General features: G+C 35.4%; 2 protein-coding genes across 2 annotated transcripts in view; both read left to right on the forward strand.

Annotated features, from left to right (window-relative positions):
* Pde6 (phosphodiesterase 6) overlaps window positions 1-20,771 on the forward strand; it is a 474,642-nt gene that overhangs the window by 154,887 nt on the left and 298,984 nt on the right. The window lies entirely within an intron of this gene.
* LOC142234632 (uncharacterized) lies at window positions 16,013-16,972 on the forward strand. Its single transcript, XM_075305793.1, has 3 exons — window positions 16,013-16,054; window positions 16,182-16,433; window positions 16,664-16,972. Exons 1-3 carry the CDS (start codon window positions 16,013-16,015, stop codon window positions 16,970-16,972), a joined length of 603 nt encoding a protein of 200 aa, XP_075161908.1.

Below are 20,771 nucleotides of genomic sequence, written 5' to 3' on the forward strand. Positions count from 1 at the left end.
GCTCACATAGACTATTCACTCCATTGCGATATCACATTGGCTGAACTTTTTACTCTTAGCAAGGAGTGCTAACCGATTCTGTGGTTCGCTCAATGACAAGTGGCCTCCGTTTTAAAGCCGTTTCACATTACCTTCCAACCACTCAGAGAAACTTTGAACCGTTTTGGTGTCTGGTCGGAACGTGGATTGAATCTAATGCCGAGAATCTTGATTGAAGTTAAACAAGTAAATACGACCGAAAGTTCGGCCAAGAAGAATCTTATGTACTCTCCGCCATGGATTGCATACAAAGTTCTGCTAAAGACTATTATCCACAATCAAATTACTTGCGTTGTGATAACATTTACCGATGGCAAGGGATCTCAGCAAAAAAAGCGTAACCAAAATAGTAATGAAAATATTCTTTTTGGATCCGTATTCAGTGTTTTGAATGTGAATTAAGAAATTTTTTGATATTTAATGCATTACAAGGCTTGTCTAGAACGATTGACCTCAAAATTCGCAAATTTTCTAGAATCGATTTAGCATATTTTTCTACAAAATGGTAAAAATTTGATGTGCGTGTAGATAAATTGTAAATTTAACTAGCCGAGATACAAACCAGGTAGTTTTTGCCTGCGCACCTAATGGGCTAATTACAATTTGGGGAGATAAAAAAATTTAATAAAATTCAGCAAAATTCGTCAAGAGTTTTCATTTGATACCAAAAAATTTAGAGCAGGTTTTGCACATTGGGCGCAGGTGCGACATTTTCTAAAATCTCGCAAATTAATTTTACTTTTGCTTAAAATCGAAAATAAACACCACTTGCATTTGTAGTACTCCCGAAAATTTTCCATTTGGTACCAGAAAATGTAGAGCAGGTGTTGCACAGTGGGCCAAAGTGAACTTTATTTGAAATTGTAAAAAAGTAATTTTCTTTTAATAAAAATCCACATTTCTGGGGTGCTTTCGAATATTGCAACCGCTTGGGTGTTTAATACTCTTTAAGGCGCTTCTTCTGATACCAAAAATGTAGAACAGGTATTGCACAGTGGGCACGAGTGTCCTATATTGTAATTTCGCGCAAACTAATTTTATTTTTTACTAAAATCTATATTTTTGCTTTCGGAAATAAAAACCACTTGCATTTATAGTACTCGTCAATAGCTTTCATTTAATACCAAAAAATGTAGAGCAGGTGGGCGCGCGTGCACTATATTGTAAATTCTGACATATTAATTATATTTTTGATAAAAATTGATATTTCTGGGATGCTTTCGAACATGACAACAACTTGCATTTATAGTACTCGTTAAGTGCTTTCATTTGATACCAAAAAATGTAGAGCAGGTTTTGTACGGTGGGCGCAGTTAAACTTTATTTCAAGTTGGACAAACTAACTTTAAAATATAGCAAAACTAACAAATATGGGATGCTCTCGAAAATTAAAACCACTTGCATTTATAGTACTCTTCAACATTTTCCGTTTAATACCAAAATATGTTGCGCAGGTACAGTGGAAAGTGCTGAATTTTTTAAATATTTTATTTCCCCAAATTGTAATTAACACATTAGGTGCGCAGGCAAAAACTACCTGGTTGTTGTCTCGGCTTGTTAAATTTACAATTTATCTTCACGTACATAATAATTTGTAGAAATTAATTACCCATTAAAAATTTGAAAATAGGCGAGTTATAAAAAAATTACTCAAATGAACTTCCTGTGCAGTTAAAATAAAGAATATCTTTGGGAGGACATTTTTGGAAGTACCTTTAAAGTTTTGTCTTAGGAGAACCTCCAAAAAATTTTCTGGGATATTAAATCCTCCTAACTTCCCACCAAAACAACCGTCGCCAAAGAAGTAGTGAAAATGTTCTTTTTGGATTCGGAGTGCGAAATTGGCGCAGAAGCGATGAATTTAACATGGGCTTGTCATAGGACCATTTCAACAGCCGTCGCACATTTCAACAGTCTACACACTGAAAAAAACGAATGCCCGGTTCCAAAGATTTTGTCTTTATTTTAAAAATTTTGGTATTGATTCCGAGCCAAAGAAACCGGAGAATGCTTACTTATACTTTTAAGACACAATTCTCTTTTACATTTGGGTTTTGTACTTGCTTATAGGAAGCAACTTTTAATTTTTCTCTTTTTCAGCTTTTTTTCTTCATATGCTATCAAAGTCCTTTAAAAACGAGTTAACGACAACTTTATTTTCCAAATTAAGACTCGACTTCCAGTAGTATACTAGCGTAACCCGGCCCGCTTCGCTGCGCCTTCCGAAGCGTATTTGTAGGAACATTTTGCGTTAACTTAGTCAACCATATCCTTCGTGCTGAAAACAAATTCGAAAAGATTTGAATTCTTTCAAACAAATCGGACTACTTGCTTTTTCGTTTATAGGTACAAATACGGCGGAGATGTATATGTAAACCGGTTCGTCTTAACAAATGTCGGGGTGAGGGTTCTGTATTCAAGTAGTTGGCAATCTTCTATATTTCTTGTGAATTTTAAGTGTGGTTTGTCAAGGAAATGTATCCTTCTCCTCAACATATCTGAAAATTAAGCACTATTATAATAACATACAAAGAATTACTGTTTCCCACCCAATAAATCGGAAAAAGCAAAAGTAGTAAACAATTTTATCACATTAACATTTGCTAAAATGTTGGAAAATGATGCACCATCTACGTTGGTTACCAATTTCATGTAAATTTAAGTTCTTTACTAAAAAGAAGTCTGGCAGAAACCTATGCATAAAATATGTCATAAAATTATGTACCGAGTTCCCATTTACGAACAACCCTCTACTGTCAATTTAAGAAAAAAAAAAAAAACGGACAAAAGTGAACCCTGTCCCCACCTTCGCTCCACTCCGACCTGATATCGGACTATCACGTACCCTGTATTAATTTCACAAATACTCAATGGTCCCTATAAATTCTATCGAAGTAAATCGACAAAGTTTATTTCAATTTTCCCCTTCCCCAACCAGATATCGAAAAATCATATAGTAATTTAAAAATCATGTATAAATTGAATCACCTACTTCCATGTTCCCTGTAAACTTCAAGTAGATCGGAGATGTTTAAATTTTGCTCCATTGTTTTAAAGGGACGTCACTTTCCCCGATACAAACACCGTAGTGAATAGCACCCCTAACCTTCCCTGAAAATTCGTAAAACTTTCCTTCAAGTGTGGGGCAAGGAAGGTAGCCTCTTCGTTCATAACCTTCGAGAAAACTTAAGAATTTTGTTTTTTTTGCAGTTTTAGAGGAGGATCTCCCCCCGACCAAATATCGAAATGTGATGTAGCGTATCGTTTGTAAACGTCCCAGAAAATGTCAAGCAAATTATAAGCCTAAAGGGGCGGCCTCTCTTCCGTCCAAATATCACAAAATCAGGTATCAACTATTAATATCGTAACCTCTCCCCAGTCCTCAGTAAATTTCAAGTAACTCGGTAAAGTTTAATTGTTTCTCTGTATGTAATTAAGAGAAGCGGATGTGTCCCTATGCCCATTTATTTTTATTAAAAAATCAGGAACCTGATATAAATATCATAACCTCACTAATTTTTCCGTAAAATTTCAGTCGTGGGGAGTTTAGTTTTGTTTTCACTGTACTTTAAAAAAAAAGTCGGGCAAAGGGGTGGTCCCCCTCCCCGACCAAATATCGAAAAATAATGCGGCGGATTTTTGTCTAGATGCCAACCCCAACATTCAATGAAAATTTCAAGCAAATCGCATAATTTTGTTCCAAGTTTAAAAAAGTAGGGCAAGGGGGAGGTCCCCCTCCCCGTCCACATATGAAACCATCAGGTACCCCATATTAATTCCATAACCTCACCGCATGTTCTCTGTAAATCTCAGATAATTTAGAGAATTTTAGTTTTTTCACTGTACTTTAAAAAAAAGTCGAACAAAGGGGAGGTCCCCCTCCGCCTACAAATATCGAAATATAAAGTAGCGGATCTTTGTCTAGATACCAAACCCAACCTTCAATGAAAATTTCAAGCAAATCGGTCAACTTTGGTCAAATTTTAAAAAATTCCGACAAAGGGGAGGTCCCCCTCCGCGACCAGGTGTCAAAAAATGAGGTACCCTATTTTCACCACATGAACGTCCCCTACGATCTCTGAAAGTTTTAAGTAAATCGGTGCAGCCGTTTTCGCGCCAACCCGGAACATACAAATAAACAAACAAACAAACAAACAAATAAATAAACAAACATAGATTGAATTTTATATATATAGATAGATTTCAAGTAAAAAACGTCTTTAAATTAAGTGTTGAAAACATGTTCTATATTTGAACGATTTTTTGCTTTGTAGTCAAGATGCAAAAAGACAACAAATTTAAAGACAATTTCATTAAATTTAAAAATTTTTTCTGAATTATTAAAGTCAAGTTGACCTTAGCCCAAATATTTTTTCTTTCATGTTATGATACCCATTTTTAAGTGAAATCACTTAATTATAAGGAAAATACGACTTCATTGAAAAGTTTATCGACTTTTGGACAAGGAAAAAAACTTTATATTAGAGAAATGTGTCTTCCATGCTAAGCAAAATTTGCATTCGTATTTTAAAGACATGAAATCTTTGACCTCATGACAATATTTTTCAGTGTAATACAATCGAAATGTTTGTATTTCTAAACATTTCTAAAAACACAAGATTTTTAATTTCTATATTTTATTAGCATCTATATTTTATAACAAAAAAAAAACAAATTTTTAAATCTAGCCACTCTTGGTGATCCTTCTGTTGACGGTATATTGAAGATTGGTAATTCGAACAAGTTTTTTACCTCCTCCTGTAGCAGGAGCTGCTGTAGTTGTCGTTGTTTGGCCCATTACGGTGCTAATGCCACAGATGGCCATCAAAAGGAAACCAAGTGAAAATTTCATGATGAAATCGAGTTTGGATTATTCGTCTCTCTATACAGTGTTGAACTGAAGTTATTTGTCTGATTAATGAAATAAGTCTGACTTATATAGGGATTTTCTAAAAGAAATATTGTCTTGCGTATTATACCACTTTCACAAATGTAAATAGGTAAATTTGTTTTTTTAGGTCTATTAGATATGCTTAAATATTTAAATAATTGTTAAACAATATTATATAGTTCACCTATATAAGGGGCAAAGGAAATTCCAGATAATGGAATGTGGGTCAAGGTTAATTAATCATAGTTGTTATTATACAGCAAATAATGGATATAAGAAAGTGTGATAAATAAAACAAAAATATTTTCGTAAAATTTTAATTTGGGAAAGAAAATAAAAAAATTTAATTCTTTAGAAAAAATACTTAGTTCTATAGAAGAACTTCCAATTTTTTTTGGGATGTAATGCCGAACATCGTTTAGAAATTTTTTGAATTTCTTTTGGCATATATTAAAAAATAAATTTATCACAATGGACTGAAAATAAATCGGGCTGTCATTTAACCTTAACTTTTTATACCCTACACCACTAATGTGGTACAGGTTATAATAAGTTTATGCATTTGTATGTAACGCCAAGAAGGAAAAGTCTGAGACCCATTGTTTAGTATACGGATCGTCTTAGATTTAAATTCTGAGTCGATTTAGCGATGTCCGTCTGTGTGTCTGTCTGTCCGTCCGTCTGTCTGTATATGTAATTTTGTGTGCAAAGTACAGCTCGCAGTTTAAGTCCGATCGTCCTCAAATTTGGCACAGAGTTTTACATTGGATCAAAGACAATCGCTATTGATTTTGAAAAAAAAATCGGTTCAGATTTAGATATAGCTGTCATATATATTTATCACTGATCTGGTCATAATTGACGTATTTATCAACGTATTTTCTCAAAATTTCGGGCAGCCAAATATTTTGGGGTTTTCGTAAGATATGCAAAATATCAGCCAAATCGGTTAAGATTTAGATATAGCTCACATATATATCTTTCGGCTGATTTGAACTTATATGGCTTCAAAAGTCAGAGTTTTGCCCCGATTTGCTTAAAATTTTGCACAAGGAGTACGTTTAATAAATAGTATTGTTAATTGTTCTAAATTTGTTTGAAATCGGTTCAGATTTAGATATAGCTCCCATATATATCTTTCGTCCGATTTCGACTAATGTGGCCTGAAACGTCAGAGTTTTACCCTGATTTGCTTCAAATTTTGCACTAGGGCTACGTTTAATAGTATTGTTAATTGTTCTAAATTTGGTTGAAATCGGTTCAGATTTAGATATAGCTCCCATATATGATACGCCCGCTTGACACCTGCAATCAGATTTTGTACAGCCACCTTGTCTACCTTCTTCGCCGCAGAAAGCCAGTTTGCCTTGAACTGCTGCTCGTCCTTAGCAGTTTTTTTGGTCTTCTTTAGGTTCCGCTTGACAATAGCCCAGTATTTCTCAATTGGGCGGAGCTCTGGCGTGTTGGGAGGGTTCTTGTCCTTGGGAACCACCTGCACGTTGTTGGCGGCGTACCACTCGATGGCCTTTTTACCGTAATGGCCAGATGCCAAATCCGGCCAAAACAGTACGGAACAACCGTGTTTCTTCAGGAAAGGCAGCAAACGTTTATTCAAACACTCTTTCACGTAAATTTCTTGGTTGACAGTCACGGAAGCTATGAAAATGCTGCTTTTCAAGCCACAGGTACAGATGGCTTGCCAAACCAGATATTTCTTTGCGAACTTTGACAGTTTTATGTGCTTGAAAATATCTGCTACCTTTCCCCTTCCTTTTGCCGTATAAAACTCCTGTCGTTTCGTTTTTTGGCTCGATGCACGGTTGTAGACGATACACCCAGCTTATTTGCGGTATCTCGGAGAGAGAGATTAGGGTTTCGCTTGAAACTACCGGCAACTCTCTTTGTCGTCTCAGCGGCTTTCGGTTTTCGATTTCCCCCCGATCCAGACTTCCTGGCTGTCGACAAACGTTCCCCAAATACTTTAATTACATTTGTAACGGTTGATTTGGCAACTTTTAGCGATTATGCCAGCTTTGCGTGCGAGTAGCTCGGATTTTCGCGATGCGCGAGCAAAATTTTGATACGCTGCTCTTCTTGCTTGGACGGCATTTTGACAACTGAAGAGTGAATTCCAAAATCAAAATAGGAGCAACATTCTACACAAACACCTTCAAAATGAGGGGTGTTCAAGTCTTTTTAAATGCAAAATTGAAAGAAATACGTCAAGTTTATATTGACCAAAATTTGACCGTATCACCCTTTAAATGCTCTTTTGTACAATTGCATCAAAATTGCTCTAGCTTTATATATCCCATATTTGTATACCCTGCGCCACACTATGGAACAGGGTATTATAAGTTAGTGCATATGTTTGCAACACCCAGAAGGAGACGAGATAGACACATGGTGTCTTTGGCAAAAATGCTTAGGGTGGGCTCCTAAGTCGATATAGCCACGTCTGTCCGTCCGTCTGTCTGTGAACACATTTTTGTGATCAAATTCTAGGTCGCAATTTAAGTCCAATCGCCTTCAAATTTGGAACATTCTTCTAATTTGGGTCAGAATAGAAACCTATTGATTTTGGAAGAAATCGGTTCAGATTTAGATATAGCTCTCATATATATCTTTCGCCTGATATGCACTAATATGGACCCAGCAGCCAGAGTTTTATACCGATTTGCTTGAAATTTTGTACAAACATAACACTTAGTCGTATAGTCGGGGCAAAACTCGTATAGTGGGCAAAATTTTATTGAAATCGGTTCAGATTTAGATATAGCTCCCATATATATCTTTCGCCCGATATGGACTAATATGGTCCTAAAAGCCAATGTTTTGGCCCAATTTGGTTGAATTTTTGCACAGGGTGTAGATTTAGCTTTGTAGTTATGCGTGCCAAATTTGGTTAAAATCGATTTAGATTTAGATATAGCTCCCATATATATCTTTCGCCCGATATGGACTAATATGGACCCAGAAGCCAGCGTTTTATCCCGATTAGCTTGAAATTTTGCACAATGAGTACAATTGGTAGTATAGTCATATGTGCCAAATTTGATTGAAATCGGTTCAGATTTAGATATAGCTTCCATATATATTTTTCGCCGTTATGGACTTATATGGCACCAGAAGCCAGAGTTTTGGCCCAATTTGGTTGAAATTTTGCATTAAGAGTACAATTATTAATATAGTCATATGTGCCAAATTTTATTGAACTCGGTTCAGATTTAGATATAGCTCCCATATATATGTTTTTCTGATTTCGACAAAAATGGTAAAAATACCAACATTTTCCTTGTAAAATCGCCACTGCTTAGTCGAAAAGTTGTAAAAATGACTCTAATTTTCCTAAGCTTCTAATGCATATATATCGAGCGATAAATCATAAATAAACTTTTGAGAAGTTTCCTTAAAATTGCTTCAGATTTAAATGTTTCACATATTTTTTTCTAACATTGTATTCCACCCTAGTGCATTAGCCGACTTCAATTTTGAGTCTATAGATTTTGTAGAAGTCTATCAAATTCTGTCCAGATCGAGTGATATTTAAATGTATGTATTTGGGACAAACCTTTATATATAGCCCCCAACAGATTTGACGGATGTGATATGGTATCGAAAATTTAGATCTACAAAGTGGTTCAGGGTATAATATAGTCGGCCCCGCCCGACTATAGACTTTCCTTACTTGTTTTTTTACTAACATTGTGTTTTATCCCATGGTGTTAGCCGAATTAATTTTTAATTCTAGCGATTTTGTATAAGTATCATACAAAAAATTGTCTCCAAATCGTTTCATATGTAAATATTTGTATATGGGAATATAAACCTTGATAATAACTTCCAACAAATTTGAAGAAGTTGATAACACAAATTTTGGTCTACATAATGGTGAAGGGTATAATATAGTCGGCCCGGCCCGTTTTTAGACTTTACTTACTTGTTAAAATTAAATCACTTCCGTTTCCAAAATGGTGTGTCCGTGATACAAAAAATTCTCCAATGAACGATATCCTTTACACATACTTTTGCAATTGCCATAAACATATTAAGATCTCAAAGCCCTTTTGAATAGCAACAGATTTATTTACCCTTACGTAGACTTTTAAAATTTCGTTTCCCAGAAAAGAAATACATTTTTTGGGCGTTAAGAAAATATATATTTGTTTGTATACGCAGGCCATTCAGATTTTGGCTTTCACAATCAAACTTTCCAAAAAAACTAATACATAATTTCTTCTAGAGTTTTATTAACTTCAACATTTTACACAACATAAGTATAATAAACATCCTTAAATCTAACCACTCTTTCTGATTCTTCTGGTGACAGTGTATTGAAGATTGGTAATTCGAACAAGTTTTTTACCTCCTCCTGTAGCAGGAGCTGCTGTAGTTGTCGTTGTTTGGCCCATTACGGTGCTAATGCCACAGATGGCCATCAAAAGGAAAGCGAGTGAGAATTTCATGGTGGAACCGTGGCAGAATTGGATTATTCTTCTCTGTAGACAGTGTAGAACGAATGTAGTTTGAGTGATTAATGAAATTAGTTGAGTTTATATACGATTTTTTTGTTCAATCAGTTGAAATGTTATGTTGCACAAGTGGCTTATTTTGTCAATATTAGCCTTGCTATTGTTTACCTACTACTTTCTAATGTATTATTAAGTGAATGAGCTGCTTAAATATTTAAACAATTTTTAAAATGATAATATGTGAAAAGTCTACGTGACGTTGAAGAACAAATTCAGTTGATGAAATATAGGTCAAGGTTGAGACCTTTAGTATTATTTAAGACAGAAAATGAGATTGGCTTAAGGAACTTTATGATCCCATATGCTTCACATTTTCAGGAAATGTGAAAGGCGATCGTGTAGGGAAATTAATGGATACACGCTTAAAAACAGAATCGCTTTTGTAATACATATACAGTGCTGTTCAAAACATTTGCAACTAGCCCTATCATGAACTTAATTTAGATATATTTCCTATATTAGGAATTTTATAGTTTAGCTTCCAAACCAAACAAAAGTTTAGCTTCCACTTAAAAAATAATCTTTATGGAGAGGTATTTCCAAATTCTTAATTGCTAAATGAATGGGCTCTTATAAAATATTGATATTTCCTGAAAGGTAAAGAATCATAGGATTCGATCTGTTTAAACCATGTACAACTACCTAGTACACTGTAATATTTTCTATGACATTATTTTTGTATTTTTAACCTGAAATATATATAAGAACCTAACAGAGAATAGATAAAACGTGCAAAAAAGGCATTGTAGGAATATCGTTTAGTACATTGCACCCAGGAAAGTAATATGGTCACCTCAAACCTCGTTCAATAGAACCATGTTACTTTTTCACCGCGGCCATGTAAAATTTTCGTCGCAAAAATATTCATTTCTCGTCGAACACAACATGTTTTCCGAAAACAGATACATAATATCCGAGAAAATAACATGGCTTCGACAAACATATTACATGTTCTCGGTGAAAAAGTAACATTATGCTCTTGAAACATATTCCTTTTCTGCGTGTTCCTAATTTGGTCTTAAACTGATCGTCATAGGCATAAGCGTAGGAAGGCCTCTGGGGAGGGGGCTTAGACCCCCCCAGAAAAATTTTAGCCCCCCCCGCCCAGAATTTGAAAACCTATTTACGATTTTACATTTTTATAAAAATTAAACAAGTATATACTCGTACAACGCACAAAGTTCCACTAAAGACTTTCATGCACAATCGAATTACTTGGGTTGCGGTAGAAGTCTGATATTTATGAAATAAAGCTGTAGTAATTGCTATTAAAACTATTCTTTCATAAATAAATATCTTAATAATGCTGCAAAAAAGCGTCGCCAAAAAAGAAGTGAAAATGTTCTTTTTGGGTCTGGAAGTGGTACAAAATTAGCGGAGAAGCGATGAATGTAATATGAACTTGTCATAGAACGAATGTCCACTGTTTCAACAGCCGTTGCAATGAATTTGCATCACTTCTTAAGGTGTGAACCGAATTCAGTGTTTTGAATGTGAATTAAAAATTTTGTAATATTTTCCCAAGTAAATAATTTTTATACTGTTTTATGATTTTTAATGCATTCTAACGCTTGTTTGAAACGTTTTCCCTCGAATATTTTCAAATATTATTGATTTTTCTATAATGGATTTAGCTTTTTGGTGGCAAAATTTGAATAATTTGTACCATTTTATTTATTCTTACTCTTTTTTTAAACTATTTGAAAAAAGAAAACAAAAAATTACGCATTAATATATAAAAAAAAAAATAAAGTAATAAAAAACTTCCTGTGTAGTTAAAATAGTTAACTTCTTTATGAGGACATTTTTGGAAGTGCTTTTAAAGTTGTGCCTTTAGAACAACTCCCAATTTTTTGCTGGGAAAAGTGTGGAACTACCCTACGGGAAATGGATTAACCACAGAACTGGTACAGGACTAGTCCCTGGTGTGTATGGACCAGTCCCAGTTCTGGTCAAAACGTATGGAAGGGACCGTCCACTTTAACATGAGTTTGTCATTGATGGAATAAACTTACATTTTAGGACGCGTCTTGGACTCATCCCAAAGGACACGTCCTGGGACAATTTAGCACGAGCAACCCATAAACAGGTCCTCAGGAACCAGTCTCGGACAAACTCTTAGAAATCTCTTTCAATTTGGGCTCCTAATCGAACCCGAAATGAAAAAATAAACTTTTGAAATATGTCGAACAAAAGGTTATACTGATAATCTTATTTCACTAACCCCCATTTTCACGAAGCTCCGTTAGTGTTCCGTTAACTAACGAATTTTTAAACCGTATTGTGGACATAGCTGTCACCTTGTGTATATATTCCATATGTCAGTTAGGAACTTAACTGCCGACAATTTTTCAGTTGAAGTTAACCGAAGGGAAGATATTTGCAATTTACTTTCTGATAACTGGGAGTTAAAGCCTAACTGAGCTACATGAAAATGGCCGTAAATGTGAAAATTGCAACTAACTGGAGCACAGGTATCAGTTCTGTGATAGGTCCGTCAGTGGAAATTTGCACCAATTTCCCGTAGGGTACTTTTAGTTGCTTTATTATAAATTGATTGTCGAGTTATTTTGATGTCTATTTTTTATTCAATTTTATGAAATAAAATATTAGTTGAACCTATAAGTTCAGTCTATAAAGTTTTAGCTAGGGGGGCTTTAGCCCCCCTAGGAAAATTGTCTAGCTACGCTAATGGGCATAGGCCTTTATGCTCTGCTTTTTGAATTATTCGATAAATTGAAATTTGGTACATGGTGTTAGTATACTGTCTCTAACAACCATGCAAAAATTGGTCCACATCGGTGCATAATTATATATAGCCCCCATATAAACCGATCCCCCGATTTGGCTTGCGGAGCCTCTAAGAGAAGCAAATTTCATCCGAAACGGCTGAAATTGGGTACACGGTGTTAGTATAGGGTCTCTAATAAGCATGCAAAAATTGGTCCATATCAAGTTCATAATTGTATATAGCCCCCATATAAGCGACCCGATGCCAAGATTTGACCTCCTGTGCCTTTTTGGAGAAGCAAAATTCATCCGATCTGGTTGAAATTTGGTACGTGGTGGTAGTATATGATATTTAACAACCATGCCAAAAGTGGTCCATATCAGTCCATAATCATATATAGCCCCCCATATAAACCGATCCCCAGATTTGGTTTTAGAGCCTCTTGGAGGAGCAAATTTCATCCGAGTCAGTTGAAATTTGCTACATTGTGCTAGTATATGACCGTTAACAACCTTAGGTATGGGTCCATATCGGTCTATAGTTATATATAGCCCTCATATAAATCGATCTCCAATCACACAAAAATTGGTCCATATCAAGTTCATAATTGTATATAGCCCCCATATTAGCGACCCCCATATTTCAATTCTAGCTCTCTACGTATCGTGCAAAAAGTCCATATCGATTCGTAATTATTTGTGGACTTATCTATACATAACTTTTTTGTCTAATATATACCACGTATGGACTAACTCACAATTTAGAAAATGATGTTAATAAGTTTTAAGATACCACATCCCAAGTAATTCGATTGTGGATGACAGTCTTTCGTAGAAGTTTCTACACAATCCATGGTGCACCGAAAAAAAAGTGAACTGTTTTATAGGAAATTAAATTTTACTCCACCTTTTTAGATTTCCACAAAGCGTTGCTAAAACCAAGAAATTTTAATGCCCTGTTGTACTTTTTAACTGCAGTTACATCATCTCATAGAAGAAAAAATTAACTAAAAGTAAAGAAGAGAATCATTGGCGCCAAATCATGACCATTTTAACCATACAGTAGTTCATTCTTACTATTTTTGGGAATCGTATGAAAATTTTCATTTGTTTTAGTTCATATTGAACTTATGTGTACGGTCATTGAACTTTATACTCACGTTTAGTTCATAAAATGTTTGAGCCATACTTAAAAAAAGTAAGATTTCATTAAGCTGTGGAAAATTTCAATAAAAATAATAAAATTTAACTACAAGCTAATAATTTTTTTCCAATAAAAATAAGTAAAATTTAGCGTTAGTTTAACTACGGAAATGTTTTTCTGTGTGGAGGGTACATAAGATTCGACCTGGCCGAACTTATGGCCGTATATACTTGTTTTATTTTCGAATATCTTTTTCTTATAAAAAATGTTAAGAAAACGCTAATTTCGCCCAGAACCGAGTATGAACCGATTCATCCAACCAGTTGATTTCACATACTCATATTAATATTGGGATTATTTAGAAATTTGTTGTAGGTTAGTCTGGGGAGCCACCGTGGTGCAATGGTTAGCATGCCCGCCTTGCATACACAAGGTCGTGGGTTCGATTCCTGCTTCCACCGAACACCAAAAAAGTTTTCCAGCGATGGATTATCTCACCTCAGTAATGCTAGTGACATTTCTGAGGGTTTCAAAGCTTCTCTAAGTGGTTTCACTGCAATGTGGGACGCCGTTCGGACTCGGCTATAAAAAGGAGGTCCGTTGTCATTGAGCTTAACATGGAATCGGGCAGCACTCAGTGATAAGCGAGAAGTTCACAAATGTGGTATCACAATGGACAGAATAGTCTAAGTGAGCCTGATACATCGGGCTGCCACCTAACCTAAGCTAACCTAACCTAGGTTAGTCTGATTTTTGCCACAGCAATTTGAAAACGCTTTGCATTCAAACGTTTTTCATATGCCTGCAAATTGCTTTTGAGTACAAATTAAACAAGTATATACGGCCGTAAGTTCGGCCAGGCCGAATCTTATGTACCCTCCACCATGGATTGCGTAGGACCTTCTACTAAAGGCTGTCATCCACAATCGAATTACTTGGGTTGCGATAACACTTGCCGATGACAAGGTATCGTAAAACTTTTTAACACTGTCTTCTAAATTGTAAGTTAGTCCATAAGGGGTATATATTAAACAAACAAAAAAAGCCGATTAAATACGTATATAATTCAGTTTGACAAAATTTTCTATAGAAATAAAATTTTGACAAAATTTTCTATAGAAATAAAAACTTAACAAAATTTTCTATAGAAATAAAATGTTGACAAAATTTTCTATGGAAGTAAAATGTTGACAAAATTTTCTATAGAAATAAAATGTTGACAAAATTGTCTATAGAAATAAAATGTTGACAAAATTTTCTACAGAAATAATTTTTTACAAAATTTTCTATAGAAATAAAATTTTGACAAAATTTTCTATGGAAATAAAATGTTGACAAACATTGCTATAGAAATAAACTGTTTACAAAACTTTCTATAGAAATTAAATTTTGACAAAACTTTCTATAGTAATAAAATTTGACAATTTTTACATGGGTGTTAGAGGCCATATACTAACGAAATGTACCAAATTTCACCCGCATCGGATGACTTTTGCTCCTCCAAGAGACTCCGGAGGTCAAATCTGGGGATCGGTTTATATGGGAGCTGTATATAATTATGGACCGATATGGACCAATTTTTGCATGGTTGTTAGAGACCATATACTAACACCACGTACTAAATTTCAATTGGATCGGATGAATTTTGCTCATCCAAGAGGCTCCAGAGTTCAAATCTGGGGATCGGTTTATATGGGAGCTATATATAATTATGGACCGATATGGACCAATTTTTGCATGCTTGTTAGAGACCGTATACTAACATCAGGTACCCAATTTCAAACGGATCGGAAGAATTTTGCCCCTCCAAGAGGCTCTGGAGGTCAAATCTGGGGATCGGTTTATATGGGAGCTATATATAATTATGGACCGATATGGACCAGTTTTTGCATGGTTGTTAGAGACCATATACTAACACCACGTACCAAATTTCAATCGGGTAGGATGAAGTTTGCTCCTCCAAGAGGCTCCAGAGGTCAAATCTGGGGATCGGTTTATATGGGAGCTATATATATTTATGGACCGATATGGACCAATTTTTGCATGGTTGTTAGAGACCGTATACTAACATCAGGTACCAAATTTCAACCGGATCGGATGAATTTTGCCCATCCAAGAGGCTCCGGAGGTCAAATCTGGGGATCGGTTTATATGGGGGCTATATATAATTATGGACCGATATGGACTAATTTTTGCATGGTTGTTAGAGACCGTATACTTAGACCACGTACCAAATTTCAACCGGATCGCATGAATTTTGCTGCCCCGGAAGGCTCCGCAAGCCAAATTTGAGGATCGGTTTATATGGGGGCTATACGTAAACGTGGGCCGATATGGCCCATTTTCAATACCATCCGACCTACATCAATAACAACTACTTGTGCCAAGTTTCAAGTCGATAGCTAGTTTCGTTCGGAAGTTAGCGTGATTTCCACAGACGGGCGGACAGCCGGACAGACGGACGGACATGCTTAGATCGACTCAGAATTTCACCACGACCCAGAATATATATACTTTATGGGGTCTTAGAGCAATATTTCGATGTGTTACAAACGGAATGACAAAGTTAATATACCCCCATCCTATGGTTGGGGGTGCAAAAATGAGTACATAATTAATTTTTTTTCAATTCTAAACCAAAATATACTGTTAGTTTTGCATTTCTTTTCTTTCTTTATGATCTGTAATACAACTTTGTGTCTAGAAACGTGTTTGCTAGTAAGAGTTAAAGCTTTATTCGAAGTGTACTTCAATAATATCAAGTAAAAAATAAAATGAAAAGGTTATCGCGCGATGTGGAGGACAATACATGTTAGTTTCCTTAACTAATAATGGGTCTTCATAGCGGAAAAAAGTCAAGGAACTAAATATAAGTCAGTCTGTGGTCATTCGCGTCCTAAAAAGACGAAATGCTACTTCCAAAGAGCAAACCAGAGGGCGCCGAAAACTGTTGACCGCAGCGGACGCTCGCCTTTTGATGGCAGAAATTAGGCAGAACAAGTCCGTAACGCCGAAATATACTACTGTTGCCAAAAATAAGCAAGTTAGTGAATGGACAGCAAGAAGAGCGCTCCACAACATTGGTTATGTTTCAGCTGTAAAAAAATAAACCTGCATTGTCCGAAAAGAATCAAAAAGCGCGAATGAACTTTGCAAGAGAGCAAAACATTGGACGACAGATGACTGGAAACGTGTTATCTGGTCAGATGAATCAAAATTTAACCGTTTCCAATCAGATAATATTGCTGGCGTCGTCCTAGTGATACCATTCAACACCACCATGTTAAATATACTGTGAAGCTTGTTGGTGGAAGCATCATGGTTTAGGGCTGCTTCACTTGGTGGCACATTGGGCCATTGCAGAAAATTGATGGTATAATGAAGAAGCAAGAATGCCTCGCCATTTTACAGACTCATCTTCCCGAGTTTGTTGACAAGAGTGCCTATCCTGAAGATGAAGTCGTATTTCAACAGGATGGTGATCCGCAGCATAGTGCAAAAATAGTGAAAAAATGGCTTAGTGAGAAAAAATTTCAAGTGATGAATTGGCCAGCGCAAAGCCCCGACCTCAAGCCGATTGAAAATTTATGGTCAATCGTGGGTAGACGGCTGGGATTGTACAAATCAGCTCCATAAAAATTAGAAGACCTGTGGGAAAAAGTACAGCTTGAGTGGCAGAATATACCAGATGAAATTATACAAGAGTTGGTTGAAAGTATGCCAAAACGTATAAATATGGTATTAAAAAATAAAGGGTTATAGACCAAGTACTAGAAAATTATTCAACTGACACCGATATAGAAAAGTGAAAAATTGAGTACATGCGAGTATTTTTTGTTATGTTTATTTATCTCTCTGAATTCTTTAATTTTTGTTTTGACATTTTTGTTGTTGTTTTATTTAGAATTGAAGAAGGAATAAAGGAAAAATAAAATTATTTTGAGTTTCTTTTTTACTGCTTATTTTATTCGTTTAGAAATGAAAAAAAAAATTAATTATGTACTCATTTCTGCACGCCACTGTATATGAGGGTAAGTTGAAATCTATTATCTCATGTATACTTGGGTGTACCCTCAAGAAGAGAAATCGGTCTATATCGGACCGGTAAAAATAAATGCGATACAGAGTTTTTGAGGGTCTAAAATTCCAGTATATTTACATTTTTGTGCAAATTGGATAAAAACTACGGTTTCTAGAAGCCCAAGGAGTTAAATCTGGCGATCGGTCTATGTGGAGGCTATACTAAAACATGGGTCGACACACACCATATTCGGCTGACCTATTTGTGGTCAGCCGGATTCCAGAAGTCCTAGAAATAAATTCGGGAGTTAGGTCTATATGGGGGCTATACCAAAACATGGACCTATACTCACCACCTCTTAATGTTCTTCAAATACCTCTAGAATTCCAATTTCAGACGAATTGGGTGAAAACTACGAACTCTAGAAGCCCAAGAAGTAAAATCGGGAGATCAGTCTATATAGGGGCTATACCAAAACATGGACCGATACGGAACATTTTCGACACACCTCCTTATGGTCCTAAAATACCTCAATATTTCTAATTTCCGGCAAATTGGATAAAAACTACCGATTCTAGAAGCCCCAGAAATAAAGCCGGGAGATAGGTCTATATGGGGTCTATACCAAAACATGGACCGATAGGCACCATTTGCAACACACCTATTTGTTATCTTACGATACCTCTAGATTTTCAATTTCAAGCACATCGGCTTGAAAATATAGTCTCTAGACGCCAAAGAAGCAAAATAGGGAGATCGGTCTATATGGGGGTTATACCAAAAAATAAACCGATACACCTCAATTTCGGCACACTTATTTGTGGTCCCAAAATACCTCTAGATTTCCAATTTCAGGCAAATCGTATAATAAATACAGTATATAGAAGTCCAAGAATAAAAATCGGGAGATCGGTTTATATGGCGGCTATACCAAAATATGGACCGATACAGACCATTTTCGACACACCACTTTATGATCTTAAAATACTTCTAGATTTTCAATTTTAAGGCAAATCAGATAGAAAATACGCCCAAGAAGCAAAATCGGGAGATCGGTCTATATGGAGGTTATACCAAAACATGGACCGATACGAACAATTTTCGACACACCTCTTTATGGTCCCAAAATACCTCTAGATTTCCAATTTCAGGCAAATCGGATATTAAATACAAATCGGGAAGTCAGTTTATATGGGGACTATATCAAAACTTAGACCGATATAGCCCATCTTCGAACTTGACCTGCCTGCTAACCAATAACGAATCTGTGCCAAATTTCAGGACGATATCGCCATTATTGAAGGCTGTAGCCTGATTACAACAGACAAACGGACATGCTTATATCGTCTTAAAATTTCTCCCTGATCAAGAATATATATACTTTATATAGTCGGAAATCGATGTGTTACACACGGAATGACAAACTTATTATATCTCCATCACCATTCTATGGTGGTGGGTATAAAAAAAATTTACGACAGAGAAATGTAGGTGCCATTTTCGAAAAAATTGGTCAAAATTCTGTATTTTTTTAAATTCTAAATTGTGGAGTTTACAACTTTTAATCTAAAGCACATAATTCGTAGAGTTTTGTAGGGATTGCAGTTTATAAAAGAAAATAAGGATCGCCAGAAAACGGACCCCGTAGGCTCATACTACTGACCCCACTTTGTTAAAATTTTGCAAAAAATAAATTTTGGCTCCCATATCTCGCAAACTATACAATACGCATACGCCCGCGTACTTTTTTATATAGGGACTATATCAAAACCTGACAGATAGAAAGACGGACATGGTTATATCGTCTTAGAATTTCTCCCTCATCTAAAATATATGTAACTTATATAGTCGGAAATCGATATTTCGATGCGTTACAAACGGAATGACAAACTTATTATACTTCCATCACCATTCTATGGTGATGGGTTAATTTTGAAAAATGTTTCAGAACTTTTAAAGCCAAGTTAACCTCAGTCAAACAAAATTTGCTTTTATGTAAAGATACCTAATTTATCACTTAACTGTAAATATAGACGGACATCATTGGAAATTTTATCGACTTTTGTATAACGAAAAAGAAATGCGTTTTCTATGCTAAGCTTTTGTATTTTTAGGATATGAAATCTATAATCATATGAATCCATTTTCTCAGTTTCGTTAATTGATCACATGGGCTTTCCCTAATGCTGAAAGAAGAACAGCATCACTAATTGCCACGAAAAAAGTTTTTTTTTGTTTTTTTTTTTTTTTAAATAAGATGGGTTCACCACAAATTTATTGTTCTCCAGAGATTGTTATTTTATTTGTTACATTTTGGTCTTTCATATTTGATTGCTTCCCTTGATAACCTTCATATTAAGTGATTAATCTTAAACAGAAAAGTCCCTCGTACATTGACCATTAGATTGAGACACATAACGCCTACAAAAGTCCTCAAGTTAATTTAAGATAAGACAACCACTAAAACGAAAAATCACCTTGGACATAATATACAAAAAAAAGGATAAGCGATGACAGTCTTTTTTCTTTTGGTGCTTGTGAAAATACCTCACATATCTCCCTAATATGAGAATGAATTCGAAAAGGTCATCCTAATGTTGATTATACTCAAAGGTGCAATTAGATAACCCTGGTATTCGGCAATCGATGTGTGTAGGCGAATATTTTGTTTAAATGTCTACAACATTGGAGATTTCTCCAGTCTCGAAAAGAAAGATAATTTGAACCTTTTCCCAAAAGACCATCAACTTCCTGTACGTTGAAAGGCTTCTTTTTTCTTTGCGCAAATCCCCACAGTGCTTATAAATAATGGCGTTGGCGACATTAAAGCGAAAAACCGAAATGACGAATAAATACCAGGAACATTCACATATCGAGCATAAAATTAGTTTATTACTGTACCTTCGTGCAATCCAATGAGGAATGATGACATTTGCGAACTTGGCTATTCTCATGGCCACCGCCACCACACCCATTAAAAATTCCTTTTAGATGTTTTGTGAATTCGAGGAAAAATTACAATTAGCTCACCCCAAAACACAGTGAGATACATTTATAATATCATAAAAACATATTTAGCATAAAAATGCATAAATTACCACACTCTGTTAGGTTGCACAGTGGTACCGTAGTTATTTCAGGATGATCCGATAAGTAATTGGCCTCACCGCAAAGTATAGGAATTCAATTTACAATAGTATATAACATAAGGTTGTTTGGGGATTCTTCTACTTCGATGAAGTTGACTGGTATTTCCTATATTTGGGAGCGGAAATTTAAAATGCGGGATTTTTTAAAAGATCCGAAATTTTTTTTTTTCGAAAAAATTCTGATAGACTGATTTCCCATCTTTCTGGCATCATACGGTTACCGAAACGAAAAAACAAATCGCATTTTAACTCAATCCAAAACTTA

The sequence above is a fragment of the Haematobia irritans genome, chromosome 1 (genome assembly GCF_050003625.1).
Source record: "Haematobia irritans isolate KBUSLIRL chromosome 1, ASM5000362v1, whole genome shotgun sequence".
NCBI lineage: Eukaryota > Metazoa > Arthropoda > Insecta > Diptera > Muscidae > Haematobia > Haematobia irritans.

Excerpts from the sequence above, each read along its gene's own strand:
- LOC142234632 (XM_075305793.1), top strand. The coding sequence starts at position 16,013 with ATGATCTGTAATACAACTTTGTGTCTAGAAACGTGTTTGCTA. Across the intron at positions 16,055-16,181 it reads GTCTAGAAACGTGTTTGCTA|CGGAAAAAAGTCAAGGAACT; the intron begins GTAAGAGTTAAA and ends GGGTCTTCATAG. Across the intron at positions 16,434-16,663 it reads ACATTGGTTATGTTTCAGCT|GGCTGCTTCACTTGGTGGCA; the intron begins GTAAAAAAATAA and ends ATCATGGTTTAG.